General features: G+C 42.7%; 1 protein-coding gene across 1 annotated transcript in view; it reads left to right on the top strand.

Moving 5' to 3' along the window:
* The window catches only part of LOC311052682 (capping protein, Arp2/3 and myosin-I linker protein 3-like), a 50,626-nt gene extending 30,239 nt beyond the window's left edge, over window positions 1-20,387 (top strand). Inside the window, exons 24-40 of the mRNA XM_084067777.1 lie at window positions 908-1,006; window positions 1,705-1,824; window positions 3,740-3,853; window positions 4,222-4,397; window positions 5,122-5,209; window positions 5,864-5,983; window positions 6,732-6,798; window positions 7,618-7,799; window positions 8,828-8,907; window positions 9,890-10,063; window positions 12,148-12,364; window positions 12,647-13,409; window positions 13,802-13,902; window positions 14,425-14,551; window positions 17,542-17,613; window positions 18,520-18,627; window positions 19,809-20,387. Coding sequence (XP_083923903.1) covers window positions 908-1,006; window positions 1,705-1,824; window positions 3,740-3,853; window positions 4,222-4,397; window positions 5,122-5,209; window positions 5,864-5,983; window positions 6,732-6,798; window positions 7,618-7,799; window positions 8,828-8,907; window positions 9,890-10,063; window positions 12,148-12,364; window positions 12,647-13,409; window positions 13,802-13,902; window positions 14,425-14,551; window positions 17,542-17,613; window positions 18,520-18,627; window positions 19,809-19,849 — 2,649 coding nt within the window. The 3' untranslated portion in view covers window positions 19,850-20,387. The remainder of the gene's footprint in view (window positions 1-907; window positions 1,007-1,704; window positions 1,825-3,739; window positions 3,854-4,221; window positions 4,398-5,121; window positions 5,210-5,863; window positions 5,984-6,731; window positions 6,799-7,617; window positions 7,800-8,827; window positions 8,908-9,889; window positions 10,064-12,147; window positions 12,365-12,646; window positions 13,410-13,801; window positions 13,903-14,424; window positions 14,552-17,541; window positions 17,614-18,519; window positions 18,628-19,808) is intronic.
* The last annotated feature ends 2,247 nt before the right edge of the window (window positions 20,388-22,634 follow it).

Genomic DNA, 22,634 nt, shown 5'->3' with positions numbered 1-22,634 from the left:
GAGATTTCTGTGCACTCGGGCGACATTGATTGATTCAGCTAATAAAAAAATGATCCAGAAGTCTGAAACTCTTAATTGATTTTGGGTTGACTTTCTCTTCCAAGTCTCCAGTCCAGCCTCCTCTCATTTGCTATACACAGCATAATCCTTAGAGTTAACCCATTACGACCTAAATGTAAAAAAAAAAATGCAGATGTACTACTGTAGTACTGTACATTCTTTGAGCACCTGTACTTTACTTGAGTATTTGTGTTTCTGGATACTTATGACTTTACCTCCATCATATTCAAAGACAAATGTTGTACATCTGTCTCCATTGCATTTAAAGGGAAAAGGTACATTATGAATTAAGCACTTAAGCCCTATTTCAAATATAGTGGAAAATAGCAGATCTAGAAGCTCACAACACCCAGCGATGTGACACGCTGTGAGGCCACCATATATTTTTTTAAATTTCAGAAAAATCCTACATTGTAATTTGTACTTTTGTAAGTATTTTTTAAAAAGCATGTACTTTTGAATACTTAAGTATCTTTAAAAGCAAGTACTCCAGTACTTTAATTCAAGTACAACAATTTGACAGAGCAACTTTGACTTGTAGTCGAGTAATATTTGACCAGGAGTACTTTGTCCACCACCGGTTAAACTAACATTGAGGATTTTGCTGTGAACTCCTACTTTCCCACATTGCACTCTGTTTTCCCTCTGAGTCTGCGCTGCCTCCACTTCCTCTCATGTCCCCTTAGCGTGTTGCTTGGGTGTGTGACATCATGCCAGCAGTGTGTGACACCAGTGTGTTTGGGTGGTGAGTGGTGACATCATGCCAGCAGTGTGTTTGGGTGGTGAGTGGTGACATCATGCCAGCAGTGTGTGACAGGCTCATTGAATGTCCCTGTGTGGTGTCCAGATCCAGAGGGCTCTGCTCAGAAACAACCAGACTCAGCGCTTCTCTCAGAGGCAGGCTCTGCGCTTACACCAGGGCCTGGTCACCAGTACTGCCGAACAGGTACAGTACCCACTGTGTGTGTGTGTGTGTGTGTGTGTGTGTGTGTGTGTGTGTGTGTGTGTGTGTGTGTGTGTGTGTGTGTGTGTGTGTGTGTGTGTGTGTGTGTGTGTGTGTGTGTGTGTGTGTGTGTGTGTGTGTGTCACAGTGCAATGCATTGTGAGCTTGTAGATATGTATGCTATATTTTGTGCACAACACCAGCATGCGACTAAATAAAAATCGCACTTATAAAATTGTCACACGCTATTTATGGTGCTATTTATTTATGGTGCACAGCACCGGCGTGCAACTAAATATAACTCAGGTTCTAGTGTTATGGTTAAAATAAAGTAAAAAGATGGAATACCGATAATGGCATTTATAAAGTTGTTGATGTATAGTAATAAAAACATGTGTGTGACTGTGTGTGCGTGCATGCATATCGACACTATATTGTTAATTTTCAGGATTCAAATGCAAAAGTATCAAAAAGTAGCAGATCTACAAGCTTGCATATCTGCTACTTTTGATGCTTTTGTGTGACGCTGTAGTATGATCGAGTAGGGCGTTAATTTACGGAAAAAAAACACAAAAAGAAAAGTAAGAATATGATAAGAGTTTCTGCCCGGCAGCAACAATATGTTTGTGCATGTTTGAGTGACTGCATCTGTATGGCGGTTTGTTTCTAACCCTGTCCCGTGTGTGTGTGTTTCCCTGCAGGTGATGGAGCGTCTGTCCGTGCGCGTGCAGCAGCAGGTGTGTGTGCTGCGAGGCGCCGGGGACATGGAGGAGATCCACTCTGCCAAGCAGGTCCTAAAGGAGGCCAGGAACTCCCGCGCTGTGAGTCTCTATGTTAACCCATTAAGACCTGGAACTGTGTCATTTTTAGATTTGAGCTAAAAAGCATTATTTTACACTTTGGGCTATTCAAAAATAGCAGATCTGCAAGCTCATAGCGCGGCACCGAGTGCCACGCTACGAGCTTGTAGATCTGCTATTTTTGAAAAGTTTTGAAAATGTGTGCAAATCGTTGAATATATATATATTTTTTAAGCGAACATTTTTAACTCAAATCTTTGTTTCTGGGGATCTCTGGAACAAAATATTTTGATGGGGGTCGGCGGCCAAATACATATCATTTTGGGGGTCCTTGACATGAAAAAGATTGAACACCACTGATTTTTTCAGAAAACAGTTGAGATTTAGGAGACATGTAGAATCGGCTTCAGGTCTCAATTGGTTAACCGTGTAGTGTGTGTGTGTGTGTGTGTGTGTGTGTGTGTGTGTGTGTGTGTGTGTGTGTGTGTGTGTGTGTGTGTGTGTGTGTGTGTGTGTGTGTGTGTGTGTGTGTGTGTGTTTGCATTACTATACTTTTGAGGACCAAAATGTCACCACGAGTATATAGTAGAATTTGAGAAATTGACGTTGTGAGGACCACTTTCCTGGTCCTCACAAGAGAAATGCTTGTTTTATGGTTAAAACAAACTTTTTTTAGAGATTACAATTAGATAAAGATTCAGGTTGGGGTTAGTGTTAGGATTAGGCATTTAGAAGTTATAGATTCAGGGATTAGAGATTAGAGTCATGTTTGATTCATGCGCGCTTGGGTCGTACACCGAAAAATTGCCGATCTACAAGCTCACAACGCGTCACAGCGATTTTATGAATGGCATTTATGAATGCCATTCATAAAATCGGCGTCCTAAACGTTGATGTCCTCACAAGTATAGTAATACAAACGTGTGTGTGTGTGTGTGTGTGTGTGTGTGTGTGTGTGTGTGTGTGTGTGTGTGTGTGTGTGTGTGTGTGTGTGTGTGTGTGTGTGTGTGTGTGTGTGTGTGTGTGTGTGTGTGTGTGTGTGTGTATAAGGGACCACAGTTGGTCGGCAAGAGAGACACCAGGACAAGTGTGTAGTTTCTTTAAAATGTATTTTTTTAAATCTTTTCTTTTTCCCATAAAGACAAGACATTCATTCTGGCCCAAACAAATGCAGACAATACACTGAACTTGACATCAAGACTGAACTAACTAAATGAGACATGAGGGGATATATAGTGGGTGATCAGACCACTCTTGACACAAAGGGGAAGACAAAGAATAACATTTAAACAGACTACAAATAGCTACAACATAACCCACTACAGCACTAACTCATATTAAATAAATAAATTACATACAACTGAAATGCCAATACATTTTCATACGTGTAGTAATACATTCAAACTTATAATAAATCCATGCCCCTCCCCTTATGCACAGGGGACATGGTGCAGTCCAATTACTAATCAGCTCCTTATAAGCACCTGTGAAGCAGCTTGGCCTTTCCATGGCCAGCAATCTAAACTTCAACACTCCTCAGAACTGATAACTCAACAAAACAAAATAAACTTCAATACCAATTAAATTACTCCTGATAAAACAACTTGACCCAAACAAAAGAACTTAATGGATGTACCCTCCAGTCAGTAACTTTATCATCAAACTTGCAATAAACAGTATGTCCTTTAATCGGTTGTGTGTAGTCCTTTATGCATGTACTGTAGTATGTAGTTTGCTGAAAATAAATATAAACTAAATGAATAAACCAAAAAGACAAGTGTCCACCATGTTTTACCAACTTTGTGTGTCAGCTGGTGTGGCCATCACATGTGACCATCACTGTGTGTGTGTGTGTGTGTGTGTGTGTGTGTGTGTGCAGATGTGAGGGAGAAGTTGACGTTAACCTGTTCTCTCTGTGTTCCTCTCGTCATGTCAGCTGTACCCGTCGCTGTGTGAGCTGGCTCACGTGCTGTCTGTGGACGGGCCGGTCAGACAGAGGCTGGACTCCCTGGCCGGAGAGCTGGCCAAAGCAGCCGATAAAGAACTTCAGGTACGCTCCATGTCCGCTGTGTTATATTTTTAGCGTAACCTTTGGTCCCCAGCTAAAATGTGTTAGCGTCACAATCATTTTAACCACTTGAACCATATTTTACACTTTGGATATTCACAAATAGCAGATGTACAAGCTCATAGCGTGTCACTATGAGCTTGTAGATCTGCTATTTTGGAGGAATTTGTGCAAATCTTTGAATATGTTTTTTTTAAATGTTACATTTTTAACACATGTTTAACTTCTGGGGGTCCCTGGCACAAACTCTTTTCAGGTGGGGTTCCGCGGGCAAATACATATAAATTTGGGGGTCGTTGACTTGGAAAGGGTTTGAGAAGCACTGGTTTAAGTAGTTCATTGACTTGCAGGTCATCGTGGACTCCATGGTGTCCCTGTGCCGCGAGCTGTGTCCTCGGTCCTCCTCCGCGGCCGAGAGGCTGACCCCCCCGCTGTCGTCCGTCTCGGAGCGCGTGTCCATCCCTCGCTCGGCCATTCGCACGGCCCTGATGGAGAGAGCGGCGCAGGACATCCACAGAGCCTTGGAGTAAGACGCTGGTTCTCTTACTAAGGCAGCAGGCTGCTCTGAGTCAGGTGGCCCACTTGAAAATCTTGACCACTTAAGTTAAGTGGTCAGATGGGTGGGCCGCGTGAACTTGTAGAGCATGTTCATTTTTAATGATCAATCGATCGATTGTGTTCCGGATCGGATCAATGGAACTAACGTTTATACTTTTTTTCCTATTTATCAGTATCACAATGAATTTTTCAAGGTACAAATCACACCTGTGTGAAGGTAGCGGCGCCTTTGATACATTTTGTCATCAATAAGTGTTTATAATGTGTTTATAGCCACGTGACGTGTCACGTGAAGCTTGACCAATCACTTTGTTGACGTGTCTGACCAATCAGAACGTTGACGCAAAAGCCAGGTATAGAGGGCTAATATCCGCTCTATACCTAAAGGTATAGAGCGGCTAGTGCCGCTAAAAATAGAATACTGTACTACTATTTGTTTTTAGGTAAAACAAATGATATTAATGTTACGTATGTTCTCAATGAAATCTTAGTGTTTTGCCAATTATTTGGGGGGCCCACTTGCCAATATCCTCATGACTGTTGGGAATCACTGTACTGAGCGGATCAAGGAGCAGGGACTGCCAGGATAGATTTTTACAAGCAGAGTGTGAGTATTGATTTAAAAATAAAACACAAACACAAAACAAAGTCTCTCTTTCTCTCTCTTTGTTCCTCCCACTCCTCCTCCACAGAGAAGTGAAGCTGTCGGTGGTCTCCTATCTCACCAACTCTATCGTGGACCAAATCTTACAAGAACTCTATGCCACCCACAAGACTCTTGTAAGTACACTTTACTGTGTCGTTTGAAGTCTGTCCCTGTTTGAGTGAGTGAGAATTAGAGTTAATCCATTCAGTCCGGGAACGCATCTGTGTCATTTTAGATGTCTTTGGCTATTCAAAAATAGAAGATATACAAGCTCATAGCGCGGCACTCTATGACCTTGTAGATCTGCTATTTAAAAAGAATCATGAACATTTGTGCAAATCTTTGAATATATATATTATTAAAGCGAACATTTGTAAAATATTTTGTTCCAGGGACCTCTAGAAGCAAAATTTGTGTTAAAAATGTTGTTTAAAAAAGATATGTATTCCAAAATTTGCACACATTTTTGTAGCTATGAACTTGTATATCTGCTATTTTTGAATAGCCAAAGTATAAAATAATGGTTATAGCTCAAATCTAAAATGACACAGATGTGTTCCCGGATTGAATGGGTTAATAAGAGAGTGAGTGAGAAAGTGAGATTTAGAGCAAGCAAATATAGTTTAAGTCAAATATCTATCCTGTGTGTGTGTGTGTGGGTGTGTGTGTGTGTGTGTGTGTGTGTGTGTGTGTGTGTGTGTGTGTGTGTGTGTGTGTGTGTGTGTGTGTGTGTGTGTGTGTGTGTGTGTGTGTGTGTGTGTGTGTGTGTGTGTGTGTGTGTGTGTCAGACACGCCAAGTGTCCCAGATGAAGCGCTGGGAGGGGACATGTGAAGGTGGGACAGGTCGAAGGTCACACAGACACAGAGACTCACTAGAAATCACAGATGAAGAGCTGAGTACCAGCATAGTGAGTGCTAATGAATACTTTGGACGTGTGTGTGTGTGTGTGTGTGTGTGTGTGTGTGTGTGTGTGTGTGTGTGTGTGTGTGTGTGTGTAGAGCAGTGGTTCCCAAAACCTTTACATTTCAAAGACCCCCATAACTCTGGGAGTGTTGCAAATGCCAATTTGGACATAATTATACATAATTAGGACATCATTTTATTGGTTTATAGATTCATCTTTCCCAACTCATTCTAAAATAACCATAAGCATGGAACCGGAAAGAAAAACAATATCTTTGGTTCAATTTATTTTTAAATAGTCTGTATATACGAGTATGTAGGGACCAGAAATTAACATCTTACTTTTGTACATGTCAGTTAGTTATTTTACATACAGTAATGAAAGATATTGATGATAAAGGTTTTAGTAGGTTCTCATTTACAAACATTCCCTGTTCGTATCAAACTATTAAAGTTCATCATAGCTTGTTATGTTAACATGACACAGGAATAAACTCAAAACAGCCAAGGGCTCTTCAGTAAATAAAATAAATAAAAAAATATTTTATAGACTGCTTGTAATATTAATATAGTGTTAGTTTAGTTTATCCATTTGCAACTCTCAGAGTTACAGACCTGTAAGGGTCTCCTCAAGGAACCCTGAGGGTCCCTGGACCCCACTTTGAGAACCACTGGTGTATAGTGGTATATACTGTACAGTATGTGAGTCTTACAACTCCTGAGCATCTCTCCATGTCCGTCTTCTCTCTGAGGATACGATAGCCATTAAGAAGCGCAGCTCCAGAACTCGACGCATCCGACCCGTCTCCACCAGACTGAGTGAGTACTGAACCACATCCTCTGCTGCCGCACCCCGCCCTGACTCACTAAGCACTCCATTAGCATGGTTCCTGCTGGGCCCATTTCTCCTCTGCCATGTCTCTCTCTCTCTCTCTCTCTCTCTCTCTCTCTCTCTCTCTCTCTCTCTCTCTCTCTCTCTCTCTCTCTCTCTCTCTTTCCCCCCCCCCCCCCCCCTCCCTCCTCATCTCCCTTCCTCCAGCCATCAGACACAGAGAGCTCTATTAACCCATCAAGGCCCGAGGCTGATTCTACAAAATGTCTTCTAACAGTTTTCTGAAAAATCGTATGTTGTATGCTATATCAGTGGTTCTCAAACGTTTTCATCTCAAGGACCTCCAAAATGATATGCATTTGGCCACGGACCCCCGTCAAAACAATATTTGGTTTCAGGGACCCCCCCTCCAGAAGCAAAGATTTGAGTTACAAATGTTCGCTTTAAAAAAATGTATACATTCAAAGATTTGCAAAATCTTTCAAAAACTTTGAAAGAAAAAATGGCATCACAGAGTTTGTATGAGCTTGTATATCAGCAATTCTTTTATTTTGCCAAAGAAATCTAAAATGACACAGATACGTTCCCGGTCTTGATGGCTTAATGGTTGACTCAGTCTGTCGTGCCTCTTTGAAATCGAGCAGCTGGCAGTTGTTTTAGATTTAAAGCTAAGTGCCTTTGAAGCAGAGATGACAGCTCCCCAGGAGTCTCAAAAGAAATGCCTAACTCTTGTCTACGCAACTGTACTTTCGCCCATCACTCCTCTCTCTCTCTCTCTTTACCTCGCTCTCTCATCGCTTTATCAGGCCTGTGCGATGACTCCAGCTCGTCGCCGCCCCCGTCGTTCTCCTCGCCGCTCTCCCGCTCGGCATCTTGGGAGGGGCTGTCGGAGCTGCCTACGCAGGGGGTCCCGCTCAGCCACGTGACGCGGGTTCGCCCCCGGCCCCCACGGAGGCACAAGGCGGGGCACGTCCCCTCCGCCGACATGGTGAGGGTGGGGGCGGCGATCCTATCAAGCCCTTTTATACCCCGCAACATACTGGGGTTTTGTGTGTGTGTGTGTGTGTGTGTGTGTGTGAGAGACATATTGCTGTCGGGTGTATGTCCAAAACTATTACTTTTCAGGAAATGGAAAAAAAGAAACTGTGTTCCTTCCGGTGGATCCATTGTAGTTAGTATGTAGTCACAAGTTCTTGTTTTATACTTTTCATTGGTTCAATATTTATAAAACCCACAGACACACTTAAATAATAAACACAGCAGATCTACAAGCTCACAACGTGCCACGATGCATGAGCAAATTTGATGTGAGCAAATTTTGCTAGTTTTGTGTGACACTGTAGTGTGGCAAGTAGGGGATTCATTAGGAAAAGTAGGGAAACATGAATTAATTCATGAATATTCAACACTGGGGGAAACCCTGTGGTTTTTCTCCCCCCGAGAGCAAAAAGCTCAAGGGCGGAGAATGCCGGAGATGCGTGAATTATACATGTGAAGAATTACCAAGAAGAATGTTTGATATTGCTAACGTACCGGATATGTATTTTTACACTGAGACTCTTAGGTCGATGAGATTCTTATTTAAAGATACATCAAACATAATACGAGTCGTGCCCTTTGTGTGTGTGTGTGAGTGGGTTCCATCCAAAAGATGTTTCCATCCTATCGTTGAACTAATGACGGTACAGAAGCTATTTAACTTAATTTATGACTCATGCATAATTCCCATCTCCTGTTTCCAAATGCCCAGGGGCGTAATGCGAGGCTCTTATTTTATCAGAATTATTCTGGCCTGTATCAAGGAGTGCATCGATACAAATTGGATCATTGCAATCAGGTTATGTCATCTCACCTTAGCTGTAGAGCAGTCCATTTGTGTTATTGAACAGAGAACATTTTGGAAAAGGAAACCCATTCCCGAGTAAATGGACCCTTTCGAAAGTGGACCGAGTGTGAGGCGCCGTGCGCGCCGTGCACGGGTGTTTCTGTGATGCGTGCGTGTTTGTGTGTCCACAGCATTGCAGTGAAAATGGAGCAATAAGTCCTCTGGATGATGGACTACCAGACTTCTATACCAAAAGAGTGCTCCCAGATAGGTGAGAGTCACATTTTCAACTGTTATGTCTTTTAACTTACACAGTTAAATCCTCAGGGTCCATTTGGTCTTCAGAGTTAAATTTACACTGAGGATTTTACTGTGTTTTCCTGTCAGAGTACCACTGGTCCCTTTTACACACACACACACAGCCCACACGGCCCACACTATAGTATACATCATCTGATTACAGTGCCTTTTTTTAATCACATTACATTTATCGTTGAACATATTTCAAGTAAATGCACTCTCTCGCTAAAGCATCGCGTGCCAAGAGGCGTTGCTTAGCAACGCTCCGGCCGCGTATGAGCCCCAGTGTCAGGAGAGCGAGGGGGACGCTGAGCTTGAACAGGTCTGACAGAATTGAAATGACACATCGATGCAACAATGGAAATGACTCATGTGTGATTACATGTATTCAGAACATGTCTTTTGTAACCTCTCTCTCTCTCTCTCTCTCTCTCTCTCTCTCTCTCTCTCTCTCTCTCTCTCTCTCTGTCTCTCACAGCGAGCTTGCAGATTGGCTATTTTCACCATATTTCTTCCCGACCACACTGCTGTACTTTTTAGGGTGTATATTGTTGTGTACTATTGTTCATTGCCGATGGTGTTTTTTTGGGATGTTCTTCTTTTGACGCCTAGTTTTGGCGTCGCTTTCCTTGCTGCATATTATAATACTTCTCTTACATGCTCCTTCCGATATCCAAACTTTACATTTGTTTCAGAAAGGGAGGTGATATAACTACATTTTGATGTCATTCAGAAGTACTGATAGCTTTTTTTCGGATGCTCCTCCTGCACCCTCAGATGTCTTGACTAGTTCGGAAAGAATGTCAGAAACTTTTTTTTTGTTTACGACGTCAGAAGGAGCATGTATTGACCTTTACTCTGTATCTGTTCTTTAACTGCTGTGTTGCCTCTGGCGACTGAATTTCCCCCGCAGGATCACTAAAGGTCTCTCTCTCTCTCTCTGGTGTTTACAGCCAGCTCTCCTCTCTGCACAAAGCCCACTCTCTGAGGAGGAAGAAGAGGCGCAATATGTTGGCCATATTCGGTTTCCGTAAGAACCGCAGCCATGCGCTGGCCAATCAGGGCCCAGAGTCTGGAGGAGAGCTTTATGGCGAGGAGTGTCGCACTGTCGCCACGGCGCCCACGGGGTTGGTGAAAGCACGCTTTCTATCAAGGCTGCAACTCGTCACTGTTTCTTTTTTAAATTAATGTCGTCATGCAAGAGTGTTGCACAAATGCACATTATTAAATTGTGATTTTCACTATTAAATAATAAAAAATAAAAAAACAAAATACAGTACAAGGTTTCCAACTGACCGCGACGATAACTGTATCAAGTTTTTCAATCAATTGCCCCCTTTTTTCTAATGACCAGGTTCCTTGATGCTCACTTTTTTAATGGCCGGAAAGTTAATGCCCCCCCTTTCAACAATAAATTCAGAGAGTCCATTCATAGATTGGAGGAAGTCATTAGTCAAACATTATGGTTTGCCTGTGCCTTTTGTAATTATACAAAAAAATGTCCAACTTCCTTAAAAAACATAACCTTAAAGCACTTCCTTTTTCAAAGCCCCCCTTTTCATTATGCCCCTGCTTTTGAGGCCCAAACCTCAGGTCTTGAACACAACATGGCTGTGTGATAGATCAGACATGATCACTATTTCTCCCCTTTTTTACTCTACTTAGAAGTGACATCAAAAATGTTCCTCACATTATCTCTGGGCTCTTTCTATTGGTTCTCTCTTGTTCCTCCATTTCTCCTTATAAGGACAAAACAAGCTACCGCAGTCCATAAGGACTGTGGCAAACAACAGTAAATCTGTTGACATGGGACCAGGCTAATGGCTGCCAAAGCACAGAGCGTGTGTGTGCACAGATGTAGATGACAGCCGGCGGCAAAAAACATTGGTACCCAACCAAATGGTGACAACTCAGCCCTGTGATTGGAAATTAACAATGAGTTCCATGAGTTATAAACAGATAAAGACACTAGATTTCAGCACGGATAGCTCATTTCATGCTTGTGCTTTGATGTTTTACCACCGAGGACGTGATACTTTGTGACACGTTTGTCATCTCCTTGCCATTAGATCACCCATTTCTCAGTTCATGCAACAACGACAGGGGGTTATTGTGTTCAAACACATCAGCTTCTCTGTCAAAGCTCTGACTAAAATAGTAAGGTGAAAAGGTTATTGTGTTGGCTCTGGCGGGGATGAATAAAGTGACAGCCGAGTTGCACTTCCGTTCTGCCTCGTGAGAAACTGTGTTACATCTCAAGACAATAGTGAGCCATGGTTTAATCCCGGTGGGAATTTCTGCGTTGAAATGTAGCAGACACGTGGATTAAATTCTTTTGACATCTTTATTGCCCAAGCGGGTGGGGAGGCGAGATGGGCAGTGAGAATGATTACAGAAAAATGTAATAAATGATAAATACATTCCCACAATTTCCAAAGTACAAGACAACTAAAATAACAAAGACCAAAAAAAAAAGTGCACGCTGCAAAGTCCATGGAGCTCCCTCTGGTGGAATAACTGTGTACATCACTAACCTTAGAAAATGAATTGAATAGATGGTTGGATTCCACATTGCTCACAATCCTGTGGTCCACACACATTTTAATATGTGATTCTCTCTTCCTGAGGCTAATACAATGACGATGTGTTCTGGGATGGAGTTTAAGGCAGCGATTCCCAACCTGTGGGCCTGGGCCGGTGCCCACCCATCTGACCACTTAACTGTTAAGGGGTCAGATGGGTGGGCTGCGAACGCTTTCGAGATTTTCCAGTGGGCGCTGATCCAGAGAAGGTTGGGAACCACTGGTTTAAGGCAGTGGTTCTCAAACTTTTTCATGTCGAGGACCCCCAAAATGATATGTATTTGGCCACGGACCCCCATCTCAAAATATTTTGTTCCAGGGACCCCCAGAAGCAAAGATTTGAGTAAAAAAATGTTGGCCTTAACCTATATATTCAAAGATTTGCGAAAATGTTCACGGTTTTATAAAAAATAGCAGATCTACAAGCTCATAGTAGCCGCGCTATGACCTTGTATATCTGCTATTTTTGAATAGCCAAAGTATACAATAATGGTTGAAGTGGTCAAAATGATTGTGATATTAAATTATTTAGCTGGGGACCCCCTGGTACCCTGCCAAAGGAACCCCACTTTGAGAACCACTAGGATTAAGGATCAACCTAACTTTAATCAATCGTCTTCCCCTCGCAGGACAGCCACAGAGAATGTTTACACGCTGCTGCAGCCGCCGAGGCCTGCCGCCTCGCGAGCCGGGTCCCCTGGGGCCGCCGCCGGGGCTGATGGGAAGGCGGATGAGCAACAGGGGGAAAACCTGCTGGTTTTGAGTTCACCGCCGCCACCACCGGTGCCTGGCATCCCACATCCAGGCATGGGAGGAAGCCACCACCCCTTCTACACTCCCAAAGAGGTACTGATAACCCTCTCTACTGGTAGACCAGTGATTCTCAACCTTTTTCAGGCCGTGATCCCCCAAAATAATCATATTTGAACTGGGGAGTGGGGACCCCCTACCCTATGACAAGCACTTGGAATTGTTGGAGTTGAGGCATTCAATTTAGTTTGAGTCACAGATAAAAAAGGTTACTTAAATTGACACTTAAAGGCGCCATATGTGGACCATTTACCATTCACTTGTATTTTGGTGTGATTATTTTATTTGGTCTTATTTCTGTCTGTTTGCTTCTAACAGAGAAGTGAAGTGGACACGGGGCTCGAACCCATGGAATCGGACAGACAGCTGGCTGAGGACAAGCAGCCGGACAGACAGTGGGTGGACAGCCAACACTCAGACAGGCAGCGGGCGGAGGGGAGACCGATCGACCGGCAGCTGGAGAAGCACGCGGACAGACAGCCCAGCCAACAGTGGCTGGACGACAGGCCTCCGGACAGAACCCGGACAGAGACGAAGGCGGCGGACCGGTTCTGGACGGAGAGCAGGCACCCGGACCGCCCCGCGGAGAAGCAGTGGACGGTGGACAGGCACACGCAGAGGCAGATCGACAGGAAAATGGAGAGACAGTGGACCATGGGCAGACCTGTGGACAGGGCGTGGTCGGAGAACAGGCCGACAGAAATTGCCACGGATAGACAGTGGATGGAGGGCAGACACCCGGCCAGGAAGCCGGACAGACAGATGCAGCACCTGGCCCAGAGGCCGCTGCCTCCGTACCCCGCAGACAGAACGCCTTCGCCCAAACAGGAGACGGATCCACTGAGACACGCGGAGGCGACGGCCTCAGAGCCGCGGCAGCCGTGCCCACAGCAGGACGCCCCGGCAGACAGGCACACATGTTTGGACACGGTGGGAGGGCAGGCAGAGGGGTGGAGGGCAGGTGTAGGAGGGATGTCCTCTGGCAGAGCCGGTGCCTGTCCAACTAAACCTGATCCTCCGCCCCAGAGCAGCAAACCCAGCCTGTCCAAGCTGAGACAGAGGCATCGACTAGAGAGTTCAGGTGGGACAGGACACAATAACATCCTCAGCGATAAAGGGGGTGTAAAGCATATATTTTTGTAATAGAAAAAAATATTTTTTTGTTAAAGGTTTCATGACATTCAGATTCACAAAACATTAAAAGTCTTTATCATGGTCCTTCAAATGTGTATTAAAATGTTTTAACAGAAAGATCCACTCCAGTGAGCCTTGGCAGGGGTTTTCTCTCTGTGTTCTGAGGCCTTTTCAGCTCCAATGAAAAAAAAACTATTTGCCTGTGGGTGTCGCTGTTCTCAATCACCGCCTCTGCTCCAAAACGGACCAATCTCTCTTCACGCTATCTCAAATGTTACCATATGCATTGATTTCCACGTTACACTTATCATAGTTTTCAGTCTTCTCTCTTGTCTGTAGGTGCAGAGGAGGAAGGAGACGCAGACAGGGATCCTGGAAAGAGCGAGAGAAAAGAGAAGGGAAGAGAGCCAGAGGGCCAACCACCTCCCATTCCAGAGAAGGTGCACTTCACTTTCATACAACCATATTTTAATTTGCGAGCCTCGTCCGCTAGTGTTGGACAAGGTATAGGATACACCTGCTCAAATATTACTCCACTACAAGTGAAAGTTGCCATGTCAAATTCGTACTTGAGTTAAAGTACTGCAGTGCTTTTAAAAATACCTAAGGATTCAAAAGTACATGCTTTTAAAAATACTTACGTTTTCAAATGGAACCAAATGGAACGAGTTAAATAAGCCCCGATTTACGATAACACTCTTATTCTAATTGCTTAACCCATTAAAACCGGGAAAGCTGCTGTCATATTAGATTTTAGTGTTGGCTATTTTAAAAATAGCAGATGTACAAGCTCACAGCACGTGTGAGACAGAAAGTGTGAGAACATTCGGTTAAACTCATACATAATTCAGATTGTTGCTGGCATTTCCTGCTGTGAGGTGCAGCCTGTTCACCGGCGATGTCATTTTGTCCCCATGCATGCGGCGCTGTGTGCCTGCATCCTGCTCTGACGGGACGAGCAGCCAAAGACGTCGTCATACGTGACATTTCCAAAGGAATCAGCCAACGAAAGGAACCTGCCCCCCCCTCCTGTGCCACCTCCTGTCAGCAGGCCTGTGCTGGGAATGTCTGAGCGAGCTGCCAGCCAAGGTACACCGCTCACACACACCCAGAACAACAAACTCATCTCCTGTGATATCAGGGACACTTACATAAACGTTGTTTGATCACATGTACTGTAGTGTTCTCTAAACATCTTTAACCACTTCTAAAATGGTATTTCTGAAATAGGGCTACACCACTTAAACCCTATAGACTTAGACCCCAGGGGTACTTACTAGGCCCCTTCTTCTTTCCCTCATCACCTCAACACAAAATATTGAGCTTGTAGATTGGCTATTTTCGCCGAATGTTTGCCTCAGAACATGGTTCATGTGTTACGAGCTTCATTCTACGATTCAACAATGTACCTTCATGTAATTTACAGTAAGTCTCTGTTTACTGAAATCAGACAGTCTTCTGTCAGACTGTAGGCTACTCTAGACGTTCAGCAATTTTCCCTTACCCACTTTGGAACCGGTGCATTCAAAGTGACGCTACAGATTTATACGTTTGGCACAGCAGCGGCTCTTGTTCGCCAAGACCAGTGATTCTAATTCCTCTGTGCTTTCAATCAGCTTTCAATCCATTACCCATGAATCTACTTCCTCTCCCGTGAAAAAAAACAACAACAACACTGCTCCGTCAGGAGAACACAGCGAGATGTCGCTGTCAGGCGGAAACCTTGTATCTCCACATTTCAACCTTTTTTGGTAAATGAAGCCTTGTCATGCAAGAGTGTCACGCAAAAGTAGCGAAAATAGCTGATCTACAAGTTCACAGTTGTGAGCTTGTAGGCTACAGTAGATCGGCTACCCTATTTTCACTATTTCAGAAAGTGATTAAGTGTGTCTGTGGGGTTTTATGAATATTGAGTATTAATAATTAACAAGAGCTTATGATTAAATAATAACTACATTGGAACACAGGTGATTTTTTCCCATTTCCGGTTTTGGACATTTTTTTGGACATGTTTCCACCTGACAGTGACGAAGACTTTAAAGCGACACTACAGCATACATGTAGCATTGAAGGCTGCAGGGGGGGGGGGCTTTTTTAAATCACTTAGCATTTCCTCTCAGGCTGATGCAAATCCTGTCTCCTGCTGTAGGACTGGCAGACCCTCACCTCAAACATGGACCATAATCATTACCTTGACCGTACCTGCCTCAACCTAAGATAGAGGTTGCTTGGGGGGTACACAGCCTTGGGAGTAATGTGCTGCCTGAGAGGCTAAATTCAGGGCAAGAAAGTCCCTTAAAGGAGTAGTTCACCCAAAAAAAAAAATAATTTTCTATCAATTACACACCCCTTGAATCCTTGTTTTTGACGCATTCCTAAACCAATAATTCAGACTAGCGGAGTCTCAAAAAGTCTCCTACTGAGTCTCCTATTGAGTTTGTTGACCCGGTCAACAAATGATTGGCTTAGGAATGCAACAAAAACTAAAAAATCTCCATGTATTCAAGGCTTCATGGGGTGTGTAATTGATCGAAAATAAGTAATTTTTGGGTGAACTACTCCTTTAACCACATTAACCCTGCCATCCCTATTTTCCCAAAACGTTCAAACAAAAAAACAATACTGGAAATAGCAGATCTATAAGATATACGCGTCACATTGCGTCATGTAGATTGTTGTAGATTGTAGATGTAGATGTAGCTATTGTCACACATTTTACTTTGGGTGCTGGGCCTGCTGGAACCCCCTCAAGGACCCCAAAGTATACAGGGGTCAAGTGGTTAACTGAGGAGGCTGGTTGTATTATCAGACCACTTGGAAGGTCTAGCGATGTAGAATTAGTTATGCACAAGCTTAAGAATGTGAATAATTAATACAAACACTTGGCAGAATAGCTTTAAAAAGGAATATTTTAAGTCTCATTATCATATTAATGAGATTTTCATATTGCTCCTTAACCACTTAATCCCCAGCATCCGTATTCTGGAGAAAACCTTTGCTGAAAACAGAGATGTACAATCTCGTAGAGCAAAAACATTCGCATTTAGTATAGACCCCAGGGGGACTCTATACTAAGTGGTTAAAGTCCGTACTGGATAACTCTATGTATTTCCCAACACTTGTGTACATAGATACTATTATCTGAGAAGTGCACTTGGTTACTTTTATTGAATATCAAATGTATTTTATATGACATGGCATCAGTGGTGTAAAGTAACTAAGTACATTTACTCAAGTACTGTAATTAAGTACAATTTTGAGGTACTTTTATTTTACTGGAGCATTTCCAATTGTCTATACTTTTACTTCTACTCCACTACATCTCAGAGGCAAATATTGTACTTTTACTCCACTACAATTATTTGACAACTTTTTATTTTTACTAGTTACTAGTTATTTTATACCTACAAGCTCACATCGCGACGCGTTGTGAGCTTGCAGATCTGCTATTTTCAAACATTTTAGTACTTTTACTTTTGGTACTTTAAATACATTTTGATACCAATACTTTTGTACTTTTACTCAAGTACATTTTTAATTCCAGACTATTACTTGTAACGGAGTACTTCTACATTGCAGTATTGATACTTTTACTTAAGTAAAGCATTGGTGTACTTTTCCCACCACTGCATAACATGTGACATATGACATGACACACGGGACATATGACGTAACACGTTACACATGTGACATACGGCAGTGGTTCTCAAACTTTTTAATGCAAGGACCCCCAAATTGACACTTAATTAGGCCGCGGAAAAGATTTGCCAGGGACCCCCATATAAGAGAAGATTTTTACGGCTCGCAGTGATGACATGCATTAGGCTGTGGACCCCCATTTAATTACTTTTCTATCTCTGGGACCCCTATTTATATTGTGAAATCAATGTTAATTTAACTCTCAGAGTTACAGACCCATAAGGGTCCATTTGGTTCCTAATCTATCATTTAGCTGGGGACCATCTGGAACTCCCTCAAGGACCCCTGGGGGTCCCCGGACCCCACTTTTAGAACCAATGACATACGGTATGACACGACACACGTGACATAGGACCTGACATGTGACATATGCTGTGCAGGAGAGGAAGGAATGAGGCCCCAGGCTCCAGTCAAACCACAGAGGAACAGAAAGGCCATGTCTTGTGATGCAGGTACAAATCATATCATTCATGTATCATTCATCATCAGACATTGTCATGTCTCCTGTCACTACGATAGACATAAATTAATACCATAGACATAAATACATATGCGCCACAATGGCTGGGGCCAGCTTGCCATAAAGGCAATGCAAGAAAGAAATGTCTGCGTTGCGAGGTGTTTTGGTATGAAAACCCACATTAATTTAACGTGACCTACAGTATATCATTCATAACATAACTACATTTTTAACATTTGTAACAAACTAAACCGTGAGAAAATGAGATTGGGAGTTCAGCGAGTTGTGATCCTATATATATATATATATATATATACTACTATAATTGAAATGACCACCAATGTACTGTACGTCTGGGGTTGGTCAGCACACGATCACTCCATTTGCCTCCAAACTTGCCACAGACTATTGATCAGTGCTCTGGCTAATACCTAGGCTTCTTTCCCCATCTTCAATGTACTTACATATTGTACAGTTAATATAAAACTACATTGCACATTTTAGCCACAGCACCCCTACCTATTGCACATCTCCATATGGCCATATCAGTTGGATCACTGGTGCAACATAGCTGTGATGTAGCTGATCGGGCCTAGATGTGAGGGCCGCAAAGCGGCCCAAACCTCTAGTTATTTTAATTGGGAAGAGAGCTCCTGTTTCAATAGACATAAATGGGGCATACATGTATTAGGAGGCAGCCGCGATGACGCATAGCTCCAATGAACAGCAGCCGCCAATAAGGTACAGTATCTACGCGTATATATCTATGGTTACTACTGCTGTTAGAATGTATCCATCTTGGTTGTACTTGTGTTTCTGTGAATGCTCATTAATCTGTGCGTTAAGCATCTGTATCCGATTGTTAATGTATGTCGTTTCCTGTCCTTATTTGTCTCAGGCACAGAAAGGGACAGCCCTAATTACCTTGAGAGGCCCCCAAATCGCAAACCCCCCGTGAAAAAACCTAGACTGCCCCAGAACAGAAACAAATCACTGGATATGTCTGGTACTTGTCTCTTTGTATACTGTACATATATGTTTGTTCTTTCCTGTTTGTGTTGTTTGTGATCAGGTATTCCTATCTTTGTGGAGATCACAAGTTCCCACAAGTAGTTGTGGTAAAGGAAGATCTTTTGAGTTTGGGTTACATTTAGGAAATCATCCAGGTCAGGGGTTAGAATTAGGCATTTAGGGGATAGGTTTAGGGTGAATGAAGGGTTATGGTTATAGTAGGCTTTCACCACTTAAACCCCATATGGTTGAGCGGAGTCCCCCAGGGCTCTATACTAGTGTAGCCTATTTTCATTATTGTGGTGAAAGCTTTCTCAGAAAATAGGCGATCGACAAGCTCACGACGGGCCGCAGTACGACGTGTTGTGGGCTTTTTGATCTGCAATTTTCTGCGAAAGCTTTCTCCACAATACGGATGCTGGGGTTTAAGTGGTTAAGGTTGGGAATTTTGAGGTTAGGATTCGATTAGGGTTGTATTAGGCTGCTGGGTCAGCAAGTTAGTTATAGTAAGTCATGAAAAAATGTTTCGATGTCCCCACAAGGATAGTGGTACCTTGTGATGTGTGTCTGCATGCGTGCGTGCGTGCATGTGTACGTGCGTGTATGTGTGTGTGTAACATCAGAGAAAATACTGCTTTTTTCTTTTACGATTTTGAAACCAATTTTTTAATACTGGGCGATTTTTGTAATGATTTACATTTTGGCTGGCTGGTTAATGACACATTAATCTGAGGTGTGACAAACTCAAAATACATGATTACTGCTTTACAGGGACTTTAACGTTTCAGCAAGTCTTTGAGGGCGTTACCACAAAGGAACCATAATAATACATTTTAAGTCTTGCAGGTAACTTAGCTGGGTCTGCCGACCTACAAGGCCCTATACATGGCTGCCATATTGGCATGAAATAGGAGTGTATAGAGTCTGTCACAGGTGTTAGCAATGATACTAATTGAGACTCTGTTCCATTTAGTGTAGCAGAGCTCTTCCAGTGAACCAACATGCACAATAGCATCTCCCTGACTCTGTTTGACCAGAATGGAACACAACCTGAATTAGTATCATTGGTAACACCTGTGAAGAAAAGTTCATGCCAATATGGCTTCCGTGCATAGGGCCCATTCTTTTGTACTATTCGGTACAATAGTAATGAGTGAATGTGTGTGCATTCTCCAGACAGCATCCACTCTGCGCCCGGAAACGGCGAGCTGGTGTGATGGTGAGGGGTTCATCTGCCTCGGTCCGGCTGGGGGGTTGTCATGACAACTGTGGTGCACTTCATCAAAAGGGCAAAAGGGGAGAAAGCTGTGTAAGAACCGGAGCAACCAGTTGAGGCATGGAGACAGACCGAAGACAAGGAACCAACCGCACAAGATAAATGTCATGTCTGACAGCTCAATATGACAGATATCATGACATCTTTGATGTGCTGCCTCTCTCTCTCTATCTCGCTCACTCTCTTACGGCACTCACTGTGTTTCCCGTCTTTGCTTTTCCCTCACGTGAAATGAAACCCGGTGAACTATTTTGCAGCTGTCTGAATGGTTAAAAAAAACAAAATAATTTTTGTGTGATTGTCGCCACTGTGCTCTATGACGATGATAGATTCCCAGTGCTTGAGCATTGTGGCTATACTAGTCAAGGGAGGGGTACAAATATACAGTCTTTATTAGAATGTTTCTAAATCTGCAATGCATTTTTTGACTGCTGATACAGTTTGATTGCCTTGGGCGACACTTGAAAACAAGTTAGCTTCTTATCAAATGAAACTTGATCATTTCTATCTAGTTTTGCTTTCATGGACTGAAAGGTGATATATTTTATAGAAAATTCTAATAAGAAATTATGTATGAGAGCCCTCACAGTACAAATAAAACACTAATGATGAATTGTGAATTCACAGTTTGTTTGTTTGTTTAGAGCCCACCAGGGGTCAGACGTTTGTGTGACAAGTGAATAATTTATCTCAGTGGTTTTCAAAGTGGGATCCAGGGACCCTCTGGGTGCGTTGTGGGAGTTCAAATGGACACTTACAGGTCTGTAATTCCCCTCCTTTTTCCTCTACACCAAATCTCTTTGCCGAAAATAGCCAATCTACAAGCTCACAACGCGTCACAACACAACGCTTTGTGAGCTTGTAGATCTGCTATTTTGCGGAAGCCTATAATTACATGCTTAGAACAGGGAAGCTAGGGTTTGTGTGGTTAATTGCAATCTGACATGCAAAATACAAGGATTTTGTTTCTTAGCTGATCGGGTTAAGCCACATTATCTGCATATTGAGATGCTGGTGGTTACAAACAGTAGGGGGCAACCACTGCCTGCAAATGATGGAGATACTAACTCACCAATCATCACAGCAGAGCATACTTTAGTAGTCTTGCAGGTTGTCATTAGCAACCATGCCTTGATGCTGTGAAGACATGTAGACAGAGTACTTACTCATTTGCCATGTCTTTCTCATGGCTACTTGACATGAGAAAGCACAAATGCGACACAATGTATGGGTAAAATAGGTATAGTATAGTTCTAACGTCAAAGTACATGAGTACATGAGCTCTTGAGTATTCTGCATCTTGAATATTGAAGATTATTATCATTCTAAGGCTCATTCATTATAAGTTACTCCATGAGCTCACATGTACAGTAAGTAACATTTCCTAACCCACATGCCACATGTAATATGTGGCATGTACTGTAGCCTACAGTATTTTTGCAAAGTAACGAAAAACAATAACGTACAGATACAGTACGATGTAGGCCTGGGTTGGAATACTGCCAGTCAAGAAAAGGAAATATTTTATCTATCAACATGGGCACACAGATACTGCAGTTGTAATTACCTCTAGGAGGCTATATTTTCTGTATCTGTCTGTGAACATATTGTAGGGCTGTGCTCAAAATAGTGAATATTGTTATACGTATCAGTGATGCCCGTATCGTATCGCATTGCATCGATATGATACGATATCGCAATATTTTTGTTTGTTTTATGTTTTTGGTCTGCTAGGCCCCCTCCTATTTTGCCCCTATAAACCAATCTCTCCTTGCTTTGAGACACGTTGAGATCTTCATTGTATTGCCTATTCTCGCTGAATGTGGGGCGCTATGGGTTCATGGTAGTCTTTTGTTCGTTTGTTTTTATGGTTCATGTTTTTAATACAATTTCTGCATTGTGTTGCGTTGTGGCTTGAGCCCTACTGTTAAATCCCTTTGCAATATACTGTAGAGCTGAAGCCTACCACTCTCAATGGAATATTTTTTGGACTTTATCTTGTGTCATACAAGACATGTACATTGTACTGGCAAACATCATATTGGGATGCATATCGCACCGTGACTCCTGTATCAGGATACTGTAGGCCTACTTATCATGAGTTACCTGGAGTCAGTCCTGGTGACCAATATCCCCAAAAAGAATAGTCAGATTGACAGGACATTTCAACATAACATTACTCATGCCCTAAGAGGAAGAAACATGTGGGTTTTGGTGTACCCATGACCCGCTAGCACCACCATCAGGCCATTTTGAAATCAGCATAATATGCTCATTTAAAAATTTGTATCAGTATTCAGTATTAATTCAGTCATACATTGCAGACACAGCATTTGCTGTGCTCATGCTACAAGGAAGAACCCTATTCATTTAGGTGAAACCATGACCTTTTCTCTGGTGCCACCAACAGAACAGGCCAAACATTCAAAAATAGGGAGATGTATAGGTCTTGACAGAGGTCTGCAGACTCTGCACTTTATAGGGTGTTGGAAACTCGTGATTTTTTTTGTCTACTGTTTCATATATTTCATGCTGCTACATATAAACCTCAAAGCCAGTTTCTTGCCACATTTACAGTATTTTCCACTTTTGTTTTATTTTGTGGATTTGGCTTTTTGCAAAAGATAGGACCAATAGTGTCTCTTTAATACTTTACCTGACCTGAATATGTGCCCAGTTAATCATTGCAATTGTGCAGATAAAACACAATTTAATATCCTGTCCCA

Source organism: Gymnoscopelus microlampas, assembly GCF_963454915.1.
Source record: "Gymnoscopelus microlampas genome assembly, chromosome: 9".
Taxonomy (NCBI): domain Eukaryota; kingdom Metazoa; phylum Chordata; class Actinopteri; order Myctophiformes; family Myctophidae; genus Gymnoscopelus; species Gymnoscopelus microlampas.
This window is presented reverse-complemented; position numbering and strand designations above follow the sequence as displayed.